At 38.7% G+C, this 18,767-nt stretch overlaps 1 protein-coding gene across 1 annotated transcript; it reads right to left on the bottom strand.

Moving 5' to 3' along the window:
- Window positions 1-17,491: 17,491 nt before the first annotated feature.
- LOC121804052 (heat shock cognate 70 kDa protein-like) lies at window positions 17,492-18,049 on the bottom strand. Its single transcript, XM_042203603.1, has one exon. The coding sequence runs from the start codon at window positions 18,047-18,049 to the stop codon at window positions 17,492-17,494; it is 558 nt and encodes a 185-aa protein (XP_042059537.1).
- Between the last annotated feature and the right edge of the window lie 718 nt (window positions 18,050-18,767).

The following is an 18,767-nucleotide window of genomic DNA, read 5'->3' as shown; positions in this document are numbered from 1 at the left end:
AAAACCTTTAGGTAATTCAACTAAGTCCCAAACTTTATTATCACCCATAGATTTCATTTCATCTTTTGCGGCAATCAATCACTTTTCAGAATTTTCACTTTCCATGGCTTGTCCGAATGAGATCGGGTCTTCATCAAGGCTTAAGTCACATTCACTTTCAACGGCATAAACCACATAGTCATTTGAAATGGCAGATCTTCTTTCCCTTACTGATCGTCTCAAAGTTTGTGGTTCACTATTCTCTTCTTGAATTGTGACAAGTTCATCTACTTCATTTTCGGTTAGTGAGTTTTGCACATTATCATGTTGTTCTATTGTGTCATTTGTTTGTGAGACAATAGGAACAACAACATTTGGTTCAACAACATGTGGATGAACCTTATCGTGGATTTCTTGAATATCCACCTTTCTAGGTTCACCACTCCCACTAATTTCCCCGTTTTCAATGAACCTAGCATTTCCCGCCTCAACTATTCTCGTACTATGGTTAGGACAATAGAAGGTATACCCTTTTGATTTATCCGGATAGCCAATGAAAAATCCACTGACGGTCCTTGAATCAAGTTTCTTTTCATGTGGATTATACAACATTACTTCTGCTGGGCAACCCCAAATACGAATATGCCTTAAGCTGGGTTTCCTTCCCGTCCACAGTTCAAAAGGTGTCTTAGGAACTGCCTTACTGGGAACCCGATTAAGCATATATGTCGCAGTCTTTAAAGCATAAATCCACAATGAAAGGGGTAAATTACAACCACTTAACATGCTTCTAACCATTTCCATTAATGTACGATTCCGCCTTTCTGCTATACCATTCTGTTGCGGAGTACCGGGCATTGTGTACTGTGCACAAATGCCTCTACTTTAGAGTAACTTTGTAAATGGGCCCGGACATTGGAGTCTCATTATACTTTCCATAGAACTCACCACCTCTATCCGATCTCACTACTTTAACTTTCCTATCTAACTGCCTTTCCACCTCGTCAATGAATATATTTAACACATTCACTGACTCGGATTTTTCATGCAGTAGATATATGTATCCATAACGTGAGTAATCGTCAATAAATGTGATAAAGTATTTTCGACCATCCCACGAAGGAGCATCAAAAGGACCACATATATCAGTATGTATTAACTCGAGAAGCTGAGTGCTTCTCGTGGCTGATTTCTTTACAATGTGTTTAGTTTGCTTTCCTTTAATGCAATCTATACACATATTTAGGTCACTAAAGTCCAATTGAGGAAGAATTTTATTCTTTACCAACCTCATAATCCTTTCTTTGGAAATATGTCCTAATCTTTGATGCCACAAGAAAGCTGAACTTTCACTTGGCGCATTACGCTTAATGCCTCGACTTTCAACATTAAATAAGGATTCACTAAACTTTGCATCAAGATTGAATCTATAAAGTGAATCAAACAAAGTACCACTACCATAAAAGTAATCGTTTCGGTACAAAGAGAATACACCATTTACAATCTTAACTTTAAAACCTAAGTCATCCAATCTACTTACAGAAACAAGATTTCTAGCACATTCAGGTACATAAAGACAATCTTTAAGATCTACATGACATCCTGTGTTCAAGATCAATCTGTAGGTCCCAATGCCTTCAATCAGTGCTTTCATCCTATTTCCCATGAACAAATATTGTTCAACCCCTTTTATAGGTTGGATCGAACTGAATCCCTGTTTAATATGAGACACGTGAGTAGTAGCACCAGAATCTAACCACCAAGTATTATTAGGCACTTCAATAAGATTTAACTCAAAGCAAACAAGACTATTATGTTTACCTTTCTTATCAAACCAGGCCTTCCTTTTAGGACAATCTTTCTTGAAGTGCCCCGTTTCCTTGCAAAAGAAACACTTCCTTTCCTTTTGGATTTTCTTCTCCGGACCTTTCAGAAAAGATTTATCCTTCTTTTTGTCCTTCTTACTTGATTTTCCTTTACTAGTGCTGGCTTCTCCATGACCTATGAGATTCGCAACTTGGCCATTCATCTTCTTTAATCTCCCTTCCTCTTGAACCAGCATAGCCTTTAATTCTTTAAAGTCCCATTTCTCTTTAATGGTGTTATAATTCACCTGGAACTGACTAAATTCAATAGGTAGGGAGTTCATGATAAGCTGGACCACAAATTGCTCATGAACCTCCATTCCCAAGGTCGTTAGCTTTGCCGCCAAGTTAGACATGTTTGTCACATGATCGTGAATTGGCCGAGACCAGTCAAACTTCTTTGTAGTAAGTTCACTCATCAAACTTCCAACAATTGATTTATCAGCCAATTCAGATTGTGAACACTCTTTAATTTTCTCAATGAATTCCCTTGCACTTTCTGTCTTGGGCATTGATGGCTTAAAATTTTCTGCCATCGTCATCCTCATAAGATTCAGGCTCAACCGGTTAGATCGTTCCCAAGTCTCATATTGAGACTTTTCAGTTTTGGAGCTCTCATCCGTTATGGCTGAGGGTTCATCTTCTGTTAATAGGCATGGTCCAACGCCATTACACCCAGTGAAAACCGGATCTGTTCTGACCATTCACCATAATTTTGCCCATTGAACTTAATGACAGAGTTTGCCGATGCATACAAATTCGCTGAGGCTGCAACGTTTATACATGCTTATCTATTAGTGCTTGAGACTTTAATACAGATTCATAAACAGTAATACCTTAAATAACATGCATTCAAGTAACCTTTGGACAATACTTAAAATACACATACTTTCAACGATGCTAAAAAATTTACTTTAATAATTAATCAAATCATACAAATATCAAATAAGCATGTTGCCTTTAGGTATACATACTACATAAGACACATAGTAGACATGATTAATGTTAGGGTTTTGTATACTAGAGATCACCTTTCGAGTGATTGGATACTGTAAAACTCTAATGGTTATTTTCCAATAAATGCAACAGATTATTTTTGTCATAATGTTATTATGTCTTACATTTAATGGTTGTTTATTGCATATTTAAATGTATGAGCAAACGTAACAAAGTCTAAGTCTTTGTTTTAGTAGACCGGTTATGGGCGTCGTCCAATTTAAGGTAACACGGTCAGTTCTAAACAAAGAAAAATAAGAATTTCACAACCTAGATAGGCCTAGACTACCAATCGCGAAAGGTTGCAATGTCAGTCCGATTATTTCTAAACCTTATTGAAATAAGATGACGTTGGTGTGGTATAGCACTGAATGGATCTAACAGCAAGACGAGTCTTTATGCTATCTACTGAAAGACGAGGTCTTGATAATTAATTTCTTAATCAATGTACGTTAGCATTGAGCATACGATATTGAGTATCCACTACTTTGACTTACCAAAGGTGCGGGTTTTTCGTAACCCAACGATCCAGGTATATTGGGTAGTGGTGATCATTATCTAGAGGTGCTAGGATTGCTATTATGTTGAAACGTGCGCGAGGAGAGTCTCGTTTGATAACATCCACAAGAGGAGCTCGAAACGAGGTTTTATTATTCGGAACCTAGCTAGTTGGAGTTTGATTACTCTATGAATAATAAATAAGAGTTTCTTGCTAAGTCCACTCTTGGAATTCGAAATATGTTAATTAATTAAGTCTATAGCAGACATTAATTAATTAATGGATGTTTCTATCTTAAGCGCGGGAAATAAATCAAATGCAATTAAAGGAAACCCGGAATACTTGTAATTTCGGATTTGGAAGGCAGTGCAATATTACTTCTGTAGTGGCTGCTCGTAATATTCCAATATAAGCTTATATTAAATTGTGGGTTCAATTTAATTAGTAAAAAGCTAATTGGGTGAGGCCTGTTCCAAATTCTTCCTTAGATCCCTGACTGGGCCCAATATGTGACTTATATAAATAGGAGAATAAAGGAGACAGAAAACACAATAATTATTTTGTTAAAATTTTCGTCCCCCCCTCTAAAGAGAGATTTCGAAAATTGTGCTCCCTCCGTGAGCAGTTTCTGTCTTCCATTATTCGAGTCCTAGTACGTTGGTGAGATTTACCCACACAAATATCAGCGTATAGTCCGGGACACCAGTCAGAAGATCCGAGGTCTTGTATTGAAGATCTTCACGTGGAGACGGAGCAAGCCATCAACGATTCTTGATTGAATCAACGAGGTAAATTGGCTAATTCCGCAGTAAGCATGTTTTAGGGATTTTATGTGCTAAAGCATGTTTTAATTCAAGTTATGAGCATGATACATGTGATAATTACGCGAATAGATTTTGTCTAAATAATATGCTAAATAGATCAAATTCATGTGATCCGTTATGAACGCACGCTTCCGCTGCCAGCCACTTAAGTTGGTATCAGAGTTGGTATCAGAGCCAGTCTTTGGCTCTGATTATTTGGATTTAAATTTCGCGAAATTCATGTATGCATGTGTTATTTGATTGCGAAGCATGTTCTTGGTGTTTTTGTTAAATATTATGCATGATGAACTCAAGAACTATCGAATCAAAGAACTTGAATTGCTCGAACGCACCACGTGCGATCGAGGTAGGGATGTCGAGACAGTAGGAGCCGGGAGCCGTGATCACGGGGCGACGCGCAGACGAGTGGGGACTCGTGCGCACCGCCGGCCGAGACCACACGCACCAGACGGCATCCGGGTCGAGGCCGACACGGCGGTGACTGGCGCGGAGTGGTGGTTCGTCCGAGAACCACCGAGACACCACGAGACACCAGGCCAACCCTAGGCGGAAGGCTTCCCGAGACGAAGCTCCAGTCGTGGCGGAGACGTGTGCGCCATATGGCGTGACGTGCCGAGACGAGGGGAGAATCCAGGCTCGGGAGGGTCGAGCCGTGCGACGAGACACTGGCCGAGAGGAGCCGCGCCACCGCGCAAGCTCCTGGCCGAGGACCGCGTCACCCGACGTACCGAGACGGGCGCTCGAGCTGGCTGAGATCAGCCGCGCCACCGCGCGCGCCGCTGGCCAAGAGCTCACGCCACCCGTCGAGACGACGGGCTGAGACGGGCGTCGAGCAGCTGGCCGAGAGGCGCGTGCCGCCGTGTGCGCGCCTGGCCGAGAAGCAGCGACACCCGACGAGCCAGGCGGCCGAGATGCTGGCGCGCCATCATCTATATTTATCTAGATTTTAGGAATATTTTTATTATTATCTATATCTATGGAAATAAATAATGTTATTTTATTCCTAGATGATATAGATGAGAATAATTTAATAGTTTCCTAATATTTATCTAGATTTAAGGAATATTTTTATTATTTTCTATATCTATGGAAATAAATAATAATAATTTGATTCCTAGATGATATGGATAAGAATAATTTAATAATTTCCTAATATTTATATATCTAAGATCCTAAAAAGGATAGATATGTATGAATACGTTAAATAATGAAATATCTCTTCCTAATCTTGAACATGGAATTAATTTGAATTTAATTTTTCATGTCTTATTAAGAATTAAATAATTCATTTATTTTAGTCAAATCTTATAGTAGACATGAATAAGAATTATATTCTAGAATAATTATTCCCTAAAGGAAGATACCAATTAATAAAAGATTTAATTATCCAGTAGATTAAATACCAACAGAATTTAATTAAGCCTTAAACTGCCTCAAGGCTAAGGATAATTAAAGTAAAACCATAACCCAAAATATCTAAGCTGTAATTACGAACTCAACGTTTGTATATGGTCTTCATCAATTGGTCTGCAATTTATGAAGCCTTTTTCCAATATTATCGCCACCTGCTTTGTGGGGACAATAATCCTAAGAAAATAGCAAGTTCATGAGGGCGGACTTCTCAAATATAAATAGTATGAACTAGAATGTAGTTTCCAATATTATCGCCACCTGCTCTGTGGGGACAATAATCCTAAGAAACTGCGAGATTCAGAAGTTCACACAGGATTTATGAGATAGCTTGATCTTGTTAGCAGCACATGAGCATTGTTATGGGAGTGTGTTGTAGAAATGAGACTCTGTAATGCTAAAGAGATGGTCTTGCTTAGGCAACATTAGGCGGCCATGCCACTCTGTGGTCTCTGGAGTATTCGTCGGTGTTGTGATCAGTAAAATTGTAAGATTTTAATGCGTATTGACTTCCTCTGGAGGGTACAAAATTTTAATTTTACAGTTGTAAGATTTTGAAAAGTTTCATGGTTAATCTAATCAAACTTCTTACATAAGTTTATGACAATAGTAAAATACTCTGTTTTGCAGTGCAAATCAAATCGTCATTATGTCGTTTAATCCTCTTTCCACAATTCTCAAAGAAAATAAACTCGAGGGCCAAAACTACATAGAATGGAAACAAAATTTGGACATCGTTCTCACAGCAGATGAGTACATCTTTGTGCTCACCACCCCGCGACCTCCAGTGCCGGCGGCTACCGCTGCGGCAGGAGTCAGAGATGCACACAGACGGTGGCATAAGGCGAATGAGATGACTAAGTGCTACATGTTGGCTTCTATGTCTTCAGTACTCAAGCATCAGCATTCAGCCATGGAAACAGCCGCCGAGATTATGCAGAATCTCAAAATCTTTTTGGTACTCAGAATCGAACGGCGAAGTCTCAAGCCTTTCGGAGTATCATGTCGAAGACAATGAAGGAAGGCTCGTCTGTGAGGGACCACGTCCTCGAGATGATGGGCCACCTCAACCAAATTGAGGTCTTGGGAGGGACAATCGATCCCGAGTCCCAGGTAACTATCATCCTTCAAAGTCTTCCCCTAGCTTCCAACAGTTCAAGCTCAACTTCGAGATGAACAAAAGGAATTACACATTGGCAGAGTTGTTGACTGAACTTCAGTCGGCAGAGGACCTTATGGTCCAGGCTAAGGCGGCCATGATAACTTCGGTGCCTCGTTCCTCTGGCTTAAAGCCTAGCAAAGAAAAAGGCAGGCACCGAACTCAGGACCGGCCAGGATAGCTAAGGGAAAGAAGAAGAAGAGGGCTAACAAGAAGCCCACGGGGAAGTGTTTCAAGTGTGGAGAAAAGGGGCATTGGAAGCCAGACTGTCCTAAACGAGGCAAGGCTACAGGTATGCACCTGGCTCTAGTTGTCGAGTCTTGTTTGACTTCGACATCAATTTGCACTTGGGTTATTGACACAAGAGCCACTGATCATATTTGTTTTGATCCTGACTTAATGCAGGTGACAAGACGGCTACATGATTGTGAGATCGAAGTCCAGCTGGGCGACGCTACCAAAGTGGCGGCCGTTGCAGTGGGAGACATTTATTTGCGTTTTAGTAGTGATAGATTTTTTATTTTGAAGAATGTTTTGTTGATACCTTCTTTTAGAAGAAATTTAATTTCAGTTTCTAAATTGGTTTATGATGGATATTCGATTTCTTTTAATGACAACTGCGTTATTAAGAAAGATGGTTCTTATATCTGTCGTGGTATCATGGAAAACAATCTGTACACAATCACTTCTACACAGTTTAATAATCGCAAATCAGAACTCAATACAACATCGAAAATTTCAAAGAAACGAAAGGAACCTTCAAGTTCAATGAACGAAACGTACTTGTGGCACCTTAGACTTGGTCATGCCAATGAAAGGAGGATCCATTCTCTTGTTCAACAAGGTCTTATCAAAGGTCTAGAGGAGGAACCTTTTCATAAGTGTGAGTCATGCTTAGAAGGCAAGATGACCAAGAGGCCTTTTAAGGCTAAGGGCAATAGGTCCAAGGAAGTACTTGAGCTCGTTCATTCCGATGTATGTGGACCAATGTCAACTGAGGCAAGAGGTGGTTTTCGATACTTCATCACATTTATTGATGACTTCTCGAAAATTGGATATGTCTACTTGATGCGTCACAAGTCAGAGTCTTTTGATAAGTTTAAAGACTTTAAAACTCTTGTGGAGAAGTATCATGGGAAGAATATCAAATGCCTACGATCTGATCGTGGAGGCGAAAACCTCAGTGCCGAATTTTTGGACTACTTATCGGAAGTGGGAATTCAATCCCAACTGACTGCGCCGGGCACGCCCCAGCAGAACGGCGTGGCTGAAAGAAGGAACAGGACCTTATTAAACATGGTTCGATCGATGATGAGTTATGCACGTCTACCTATTTCGTTTTGGGGACATGCCTTGCTTTCCGCAAGTCACATTTTAGACAATTTACCATCAAAATCCGTACCTAAAACTCCATATGAGTTGTGGACTGGGCGTAAGCCCAATCTAGCACATCTCAAGGTTTGGGGTTGCCCGGCTCATGTATTGGAAAAGGATCCAACTAAGCTAGGATCTAGGACGGAGGTATGTTTGTTTATAGGATACCCAAAGGAACGAAAGGTTATGAATTCTTTAGTCTCCGAGATAAGAAAGTCATTGTGAGCACTCACGCGACATTCTTAGAGGAAGACTATGTAATGAATCATAAACCCAGCAGTGAAGTGGCTCTTGATGAGCTAACTTCTGTCACAAGTTCCATTAACCAAGAACAAGTACCAAGTGTACAAACAATTCCCGAAACTTCAACTTCTACTCAAAATATTGTAGTGCCACGCCGCAGTGGGAGGGTCTCACATGAGCCCGACAGATACATTGGTTTGGGAGAATCTATGCATCATTCCTCTGACAGCAATGTATTAGATCCCTGGAACTTTGCGGAGGCGCAGGCAGATATCGATCATTGCGAATGGGTAAAAGCAATGGATTCGGAACTACAATCTATCATAGACAAAAACGTCTACGATTTGTCCGTCCTACCCGAAGGTTGTACTGCCATTGGGAGCAAGTGGATATATAAACGTAAACGTGGACCCGATGGACGAGTTAAAGTCTACAAAGCAAGACTAGTGGCCAAGGGGTATACCCAAAAGGAAGTCATCGATTATGATGAGACCTTCTCCCCAGTGGGCATGCTCAAATCGATCCGGATACTGTTGTCTATTGCAGCTTATATGGATTGGGATGTATGGCAGATGGACGTTAAGACTGCATTTCTAAATGGCAGTCTTGAGGAGACCATCTACATGGAACAACCCGAAGGATATGCCATAAAGGGCAAAGAACACATGGTTTGGAAGCTTAAGAAGGCCATTTATGGCCTCAAGCAAGCATCCAGATCGTGGAACCAATGTTTCGATCAAACTGTTTGCAAGTTTGGATTCGAAAAGTGCCCAAGTGAAAGCTGCGTGTATAAGAAAGTTGATAAGGGGAATGTGGTGTTCTTAGTTTTATATGTAGATGACATTCTTCTAATTGGAAACAATAAAAAGATGTTGTCATCAGTTCGAACATGGTTATCAAACCAGTTCGAGATGAAGGATATGGGAGACGCGGGACACATCCTCGGGATCAAGGTTCTTCGGAATCGAGAGAAGAAGATGTTGTGCTTATCTCAAGAATCTTACATCGAAACAGTACTTAGTCGTTTTAGCATGCAAGACGCCAAGAAAGGTTTCTTACCTTTTAGACATGGCATCCATTTATCTCAAGAGATGTGCCCTAAAACGCCGTCTGAGATACAAGCAATGAGAAGGATTCCTTATGCTTCGGCAGTTGGAAGTCTCATGTATGCTATGCTTTGTACTAGACCAGATATTTGCTTTGTTGTTGGCATGGTGGCAAGATATCAGTCGAATCCAGGCCAAGGACATTGGACTGTCGTAAAGAACATACTCAAGTACCTTAAACGGACTAAGGACTATGCTCTAGTTTACAATGCAGTCGAGCTCTGTCCTTTGGGATATACTGACTCAGACTTTCAAGCTGATCAGGACTCGAGAAAATCTACTTCAGGATATGTGTTCACCTTAAGAGGTGGAGCCGTAATTTGAAAGAGTGTGAAGCAGAAATGCATCGTGGACTCGACCATGGAAGTCGAGTATGTGGCCGCTTCGGAGGCTGCAAAAGAGGTTGTATGGTTCAAGAACTTCCTTATGGATTTAGGTGTGGTTTCGAATCTGCCCAAGAGCATCACCATTTATTGTGACAATTCTGGTGCTGTGGCAAACTCGAAAGAACCAAGAGCTCACAAAGCGAGCAAACACATAGAGTGGAAGTATCATATCATTAGAGATATAGTGCAGAGAGGAGACATAAAAGTGGTCAAGATTGCGTCAGAGAACAACCTGGCAGATCCTTTTACAAAGGCTTTGGCGGTAAAACCGTTCGAGTGCCACGTTGAAGGGATGGGAGTTCGACTCATTCAAGACCTCAACTCGCTTTCAGTATAAGTGGGAGAAATTTAGACGTGTGCACTACTATTCAGTATACTCGAAAGCTGTTTTGAGTATAAGTGGGAGATTGTTAGGGTTTTGTATACTAGAAATCACCTTTCGAGTGATTGGATACTGTAAAACTCTAATGGTTATTTTCTAATAAATGCAACAGATTATTTTTGTCATAATGTTGTTATGTCTTACATTTAATGGTTGTTTATTGCATATTTAAATGTATGAGCAAACGTAACAAAGTCTAAGTCTTTGTTTTAGTAGACCGGTTGTGGGCGTCGTCCAATTTAAGGTAACACGATCAGTTCTAAACAAAGAAAAATAAGAATTTCACAACCTAGATAGGCCTAGACTACCTATCGCGAAAGGTTGCAATGTCAGTCCGATTATTTCTAAACCTTATTGAAATAAGATGACGTTGGTGTGGTATAGCACTAAATGGATCTAACAGCAAGACGAGTCTTTATGCTATCTACTGAAAGACGAGGTCTTGATTATTAATTTCTTAATCAATGTACGTTAGCATTGAGCATACGATATTGAGTATCCACTACTTTGACTTACCAAAGGTGCGGGTTTTTCGTAACCCAACGATCCAGGTATATTGGGTAGTGGTGATCATTATCTAGAGGTGCTAGGATTGCTATTATGTTGAAACGTGCGCGAGGAGAGTCTCGTTTGATAACATCCACAAGAGGAGCTCGAAACGAGGTTTTATTATTCGGAACCTAGCTAGTTGGAGTTTGATTACTCTATGAATAATAAATAAGAGTTTCTTGCTAAGTCCACTCTTGGAATTCGAAATATGTTAATTAATTAAGTCTATAGCAGACATTAATTAATTAATGGATGTTTCTATCTTAAGCGCGGGAAATAAATCAAATGCAATTAAAGGAAACCCGGAATACTTGTAATTTCGGATTTGGAAGGCAGTGCAATATTACTTCTGTAGTGGCTGCTCGTAATATTCCAATATAAGCTTATATTAAATTGTGGGTTCAATTTAATTAGTAAAAAGCTAATTGGGTGAGGCCTGTTCCAAATTCTTCCTTAGATCCCTGACTGGGCCCAATATGTGACTTATATAAATAGGAGAATAAAGGAGACAGAAAACACAACAATTATTTTGTTAAAATTTTCGTCCCCCCCTCTAAAGAGAGATTTCGAAAATTGTGCTCCCTCCGTGAGCAGTTTCTGTCTTCCATTATTCGAGTCCTAGTACGTTGGTGAGATTTACCCACACAAATATCAGCGTATAGTCCGGGACACCAGTCAGAAGATCCGAGGTCTTGTATTGAAGATCTTCACGTGGAGACGGAGCAAGCCATCAACGATTCTTGATTGAATCAACGAGGTAAATTGGCTAATTCCACAGTAAGCATGTTTTAGGGATTTTATGTGCTAAAGCATGTTTTAATTCAAGTTATGAGCATGATACATGTGATAATTACGCGAATAGATTTTGTCTAAATAATCTGCTAAATAGATCAAATTCATGTGATCCGTTAAGAATGCACGCTTCCGCTGCCAGCCCCTTAAGATTAATCCCTTTCGTATTATTAAATATATACAATGATCCACCTTTGGGTGATCTCCAAGTATATAAATAATAATATAATTGATCAATCAAACTTTAATGTCATTTATAGCATCTCTTTAATCATGACCAATTAACTAACATTCATCATGCTCAATAATTAAATGTAATATAACAAGACCACTTTGGTGATTAACAAGTCATATATTATTTAAATATTGAAAATCTTTAATGGGTAGAAAAAACTTTATATTGTTTTATCATTTCATAAAGCAATTACCCAACACATAAGCGGAAGCAAATTTAACCAACATCGAAAAAATTAAGACCATTTAAATTTCGATTTTGAAAACACATAAATGGTTAATTAACCAAATCTAGATTGGCTCTGATACCAACTGTTAGCCATATCTCAACTTTAATGATTTCAATAATGAAATCTAATTCTAGATTTGAATTAATTCAATCACAACATTTATACTATGAAGTGGAGATAGATCATCAACCTCCATCCATGCTTTTCTTGTGTTGAAGAAGAAGTTGAATCCACCTTTGATGTTTATCCTCTCCTTGACCTCAAGCCTTCTATTTGATCCCTTTAATGGATAAGGAATCAAGAGCACTTTGTATATATATGTGTATAAATATGTGTAATGCTAACTGTACACTGTAAGCATTTTTTGTTGTGTTTATTTCATGCACAGACCATCTCTTTATATAGGCGAGAAGTGACTCTTCGTGAAGGGACCAACGGAGGTGTCTTTCCATTTGGAAACTATACTGATCTAATATGGAAATCGACACATCGATTCGGTAGAATCAGTTTTGAAACTGATTAGAAACTGATTCCTCACATTACACATATGCACGTCTATATACATTCATATACATGCAATACTTATACATGTATTACAGTTAATTCATAATTAACTGCCATACTTATGGTCAACTTAATGCATGTACGACAACACACACATATATAATCAATTCAATTATACATATATATATTTATTCTTTTTGTATATAATATAGATATTATATTATAACATTATAATTAGAGGTGGGAGAAGAGGGTTATCAATAGGGGTGTGCATTCGGGTTTCGGTTCGTTTTTTTGCCAAAACTGAACCAAACCGAAAAATCGAATTTAGTTCAAAATCCAAACCGAACCGAACCCGAAAAACCGAAAAACCGAAACCGAAAAACCGAAAATCGAACTTAAAAAACCGAAAAAACCGAACAAAATCGAAACCCGAAAAAAAACCCCGAAAAATCTGAAAAAATAAATATAATATAAATATATATTTATATATGTGTATTTTATTTTATTTTATATATACTAATAGAATATTTATATATAATATAAAATTAATAATATATATATATAATATATATAATATATATTATATAGTAGAATATATTAAAAGAATATATATATTATATATAATATAATATATTAAATTAATAGAATATATATATAATTCGGTTTTTCGGTTTGGTTCGGTTCGGATATTCGGTTTGGTTCGGTTCGGATATTCGGTTTTCGGTTTTTTTGCTCACCCCTAGTTATCAATACACCCGATTCTAATTCTTTAATTGAAACCGATCCATCACGGTGTCGTCTTAATATTAGAATCCTTTTTTTTTAGCTTTTAATATTATGAACTTGAACTTTAATTTTTAACCAATAGATACATAGGTCACATAAGAATATAAATATTCTTACATTCACTCGTGTCTCACTTTCAAAGTTGGGGTGAAAAAATATCGTTCATGGCCATGTTCTTGGTTCGGATCCAGAACGAGCAGACTGCTAGGATCCATGGGTTAGTCTGACATGCCCATGTTCTTTGTTCGGACCTTGTAAGAAGAGCTTTGGGACTTACAAGCAATGATGGTTTGAATTGTTCGTATGGAATCTCTACTCAAGAATAACTGGATTTTGTCAGTTGATCTTGTTTTTTTGCTTAAATAGGATTTGCTTTATTAATCTTGTTTGATCAATATTCTATTTATTACTACTACTCATTTCTTTTTTGTTGTTTGTGGTCATTACTTTTTTATTCAAATGCCATTCATTTCCAATGAATTGTACCCAGGAAATGGGGTTTGCACTTTTTTAGTATCCAACATTTATAAAATCATATTTTCAGTAAAAAGGTTTTATAAATCCTAAATTCAATCTCGATTTTTATTATTCTACCGTTTAGTTCTTGAGGGGTATATTTGTCCATTTAGTTTGATTTGAGGACTAAACTTGTGATTTTTGAATGTTTCTGTATTTCTTTTGTGATTTTTTAAGGACCAAAAATCTTTGTGGTATTATTAAATGTTTGTATATTATCTCGAAACAAATTATTTAAATCTTTATAGTGTTATTTAGAAATGAATTATTTAAATATTTGTAGTATTATTATATTTATTGCATTACAATCGGGAAATTAATATGTATTTGTAGTAGTATTTAAAAAATAATGAATGGTTTATTTTTAAAGAATTTATTTTTAGATAACACTACAAAGATTTAAATAATTTATTTTGAGATAATATACAAAGATTTAATAATATCACAAAGATTTTTTGTCATTAAAAAATCACAAAAGAAGTAAACATTCAAAAATCAAAAGTTTGGTCCTCAAAAGTTTTAGTACGTTCCATAGTAGTGGAGTAATGAAGTCATTTCCCTTTTTTAGTAAAGTCAACACATTTCTTCTCACTTACTTTTCCCTCTCTCTTACTTTATTCTCTCTACTTTTTTTCTCTCTCTTTTTATTTAATACATTACACACATTTTTCTTAATCTCTGTGATGGGAAAAAATGCTTAAAATAGATGCCCCGATTGATTTATGCTTTAAACGAGGGGATGGGTATCAGAATTTTAGTGAAAGTGAAAATTTTATGGATAGTTTGGTGAATTCATAAATATGGAGAGAAAAATATTAAGAAAAAAGAAGAGAAAAGAAAGAAAACTCACAAATCCCATATTCTAAAAAATTCGCATGCCACGATGATACTGTGAAATGTTTGTAACTATCGTTTGTGCTCACACTAGAATAAGTAGCAGGCAAACAGGTCTAGAGGATTTACTAAACCGACGGGTCTAGCAGATCCCAAAACCTATTCGGGTGTCGTTGGGTGCACTTATAGAACCGCTATCAAAACCTTAACCCATAATACTATTGGCTAGTATACGGAAGTAAGGATCGATCCCACAGAGATGAAGATGTTGAGAATGCGTTCGGATTATTTGGAAAAGGTTTGGCTGCTGCCACGCAACTAATGGGTTAAGTTTTAATCTACTGGGTTCAATGGAATTGTAAGAAACTATTCTATCTACTAGACCTAGGGAACGAGACACGTACGAACGCATGCATGACTCGAAATTTGAATTTAACTAGAGAAGCTAAAAAAACACATGCACTACTGGATGGTGCTGAGAATTTCCCGAAATGGCTAAAAAATATGCAAAAACTAGTGGGGACCAATTTCCTTAACTATCTAAGCGACTGACATACTGCGGAAAAGCAGAAAAGGATAATATAAAGCTGCAGATCTATACTCTAACGACTAACTACTTCATCTTCTTCATGAGACCAACACAATGAAACAGAACAGAACATTGAACGCCATTAAAACGGGGTAAACCTCGGATCAAGACTTAAACATGAAAATTAAACAGGAAACTACCAGATCTAATCTACTAGGCCGAGCAGAATAAAAAACAAACAGTAAAGAGCCATAATCATGCAGAATTGAAACAGAGACGATCAGATCCACCAACTCGAATCCAAATCCAACACAAATCAACCAGATCCCAACATCACCACAGTCAGATCCATCCTCCTCAACTCAGATCCATAAAATCCAACTCAAATACGACCAATTCAAACACCCAACCTCCAATCAATTGTTAAACGCGTCCAAAATAGTAAAAACCAAACATCAACGCTTCAAAATCCAAAGAAACATCAACTAAAACATCCATAACATCAGAATTAAGTTCAAATCACATAAATTCAGCGCCGAGCTTCACAACTACGAAGTTCACGACGGAAAATACTTAAAAGCAAAACAAAAATTAAAGAGATTGTATCTTCGCCCCACTTGGGACGGTGTTACACAGCTTAAACTAGACAGAAAACCACCACCACAACAAGAATTTCACCCCATCTCCAAGTGCGCAGAGAAACTTAAGTAAAAGTGAAGTGAGCTTTGGAGAAGAGTGAGCTAAGAACGGGACTATGTGAAGCTGCCTCTTCTTTGGGTATTCACCCCTTTATATAGGCGAGGCTTTGATCCCTAGGGTGCCTTTTTGCTGATTTGACGCTTGTACCCCTGAGATGAATCCTTTAAAATATGCTCTTTGCTCCCCTCATTTGCTCCTGCCACCGTTTCCATGATTCTCCTAGGTCAGTTTGGCGGCTTGGCGTACTCCACTTCAAATTCTCCCTTATTGCATCTGCCTGGTCAATTTGCACCTGTTTCCTAGATCCGACAGATTTTCTATGCACCTAAACTTAGAAACACATGTTAGCTCCCTAAAACACAGAAATTTACCACATAACCAATGCATAAATCATACGATCTCATATTTCTACGAATTTAACTCTTTTTTTCGAAATCTCTCAGTAAGGAAATGGGTTAGTTGGTCGGGCTACATTTATAACGTCCACACACATCTTACTGAAAAGCCGCTAATCAATATTTAAGCGATTTCAATACAAAAAATTCCGTGAAGAACTGCACAAAACATGACCCCACGCCTCCCATTTCGTTGTTAGAAAATACAATGCGGAAAATAAAAGACTATTACAGAAAGTAAAAGACGGAGAGAACTTCAAAGACTACATTGTGAAGACTTGAATTGAATTCTCTCAATATTACACAACCTTTTATAGGCTCTAATTCTAGCTATACATGGAAAATATATTCTAATTATACTAATATCCTTTTATTTGATTTTCCATAATCTTCATTGATTTCCTTCAATATTCTTGCCATAATTTCATCCCTTGCCTTCTTGTTCTCCAATAAATTAATTTCTCATTCCAACACTCCCCCTCAAGTTGAGTATCGAGTTTTTCGACACTTAACTTGCACGATCTTTAGTTTGATAAATAGTTTATACTCGTATTTAAGAGTTCTTCAATTTCCATTGACAGTTTATGCTCGTATCATAGAGCTTCTTCAATTCATCATTGATAGTTTATACTCGTATCAAAGAGTTATTGAAAGTTTAGACTCGTTTCAAGGAGCTCTTCAATTTTCGTTGACGGTTTTAACCGTGTCAAGGAGCTCTTCAATTTTCTATTGGCAGTTTTAACTCGTGTCAAGGAGCTTGTCTAAACAGTTTTTTCTCATATTTAGGAGCTATCTTAGATAGTTTTTGCTCGTATCTAGGAGCCATCTTAGATAGTTTTAACTCATGTCAAGGAGCCATCTTAGACAGTTTTGACTCTTGTCGAGGAGCTAATTCGGACAGTTTTGACTCTTGTCGAGGAGCTAATTTAGACAATTTTGACTCTTGTCGAGGAGCTAATCTAGACAGTTTTTGCTCATATCTAGGAGCCACTTCATTTTTTTCTGACTGACAGTTTTTGCTCATATCTAGGAGCCACTTCATTTTTTTCTGACTGACAGTTTTTACTCGTGTCGAGGAGCTCATTTCCTGATGATGAGAATTCTCCCGTCACTTCTTCAATCCGAATTCTGATTCTTCAATAGCCGACGCTTCGCGGCCATTGTGCGTCCCCTTCTCTTGATCTTCTCCCATTTAATTCAAGAAGTCATCATCTTCTCTTGGCTTGGAAACCGCTGGAGGTGTCTTGACTGTTTTGATCCCAAGGAACTACAGCGGGAAAAAAAGCCAAGAGAGAGGGGAGTGACGTCAAGAAGCAATAGGTCTTGGACCTTCTCGTTACCCTCACCACTCAGAATAGCAGCTTGGACAGCAGCACCATAGGCAACTGCCTCATCAGGGTTGATGCTCTTGCAAAGCTCCTTGCCATTGAAGAAGTCCTGCAACAATTGCTGAACCTTGGGAATTCTAGTGGATCCTCCGACAAGGACAAGATCAAGCACGGAGCTCTTATCCATCTTAGCATCCCTCAGGCACTTCTCAACAGGCTCCATACACTTCCTGAACAAATCCATGTTGAGTTCTTCAAACCTATCACGTGTGATAGGGGCATAGAAATCAATGCCCTCGTAGAGAGAGTCGATCTCAATGGTGGTTTGAGCAGTGGATGAAAGAGTCCTCTTCGCAGACTCTCCCTGCTGCCCCCTCTTCGACAGTAGCTTCTCCTCCCTCGGTGGGGCCGGCCATCTTCTCGACATTTCTTCGTCTCATTTATCCGATGTCGGCGTGTTGTTGTTGCATCTACCGTCAGCCGTTCTCTCGGCCATATAAGCCTTCTCCGTTCTTCTTGGCCTTATCAGCCTTCTCCAAACTTCCCGGCTCCTCACTACCAGCGGCATCTGTTCCACCATCTTCACGGTTAGGGGAGGATCCTCTGCCTTCTTCTCGGCGTTCACTGTACTGCTACTGCCTTTCCCGTCAATGTTGGAATTGCCCGGGAGGTGTAATTCTTCTCCCCCTCTTGCCGGAGATTTCCTCAATTTCTCCACAGTATACTGACCATTACTCTTTCTTCTAGGCAATCTTCCAGGCGCCACCTCTCATAGGCTGCCATGTTCTCTCTGTCAGATGAAGAAGTCCATTTTTTGGATCTGTCCGATCTGCTTCTTTTCCCGACGGCAACACTAGTATCCTTTCTCGACTCAACTCATTTTGGTGATGAGTTGTTCGGTCAGATACTTCCTCTCCTCCTTGGCCGGACAATTCATCGACAGCCTATTTCTCAACCTCGGCTTTGGTGGCTTTATCAACGGTTTCTTTTGCCCTCTTCTTCATAGGCTTTGTCAATGACCGTTCGTTATCTCTCTTCTGGTAGGGTACTTCCTTTCCCCCTCTGCCGGATAACTACTTCTATATTTTCTTCTCTTTTGGGATGGAGACTCGATCTCTTCCATGACTGCTCCTCTGCAGCCTTCT

Source organism: Salvia splendens, chromosome 5 (genome assembly GCF_004379255.2).
Source record: "Salvia splendens isolate huo1 chromosome 5, SspV2, whole genome shotgun sequence".
Taxonomy (NCBI): domain Eukaryota; kingdom Viridiplantae; phylum Streptophyta; class Magnoliopsida; order Lamiales; family Lamiaceae; genus Salvia; species Salvia splendens.
Note: the sequence above shows the minus strand (reverse complement) of the source record. Positions and strands in the feature narration are given on the sequence as shown.

What these genes read in the sequence shown, in the direction of transcription:
- LOC121804052 (XM_042203603.1), bottom strand. Translation starts at nt 18,049, where the DNA reads ATGTCGAGAAGATGGCCGGCCCCACCGAGGGAGGAGAAGCTACTGTCG.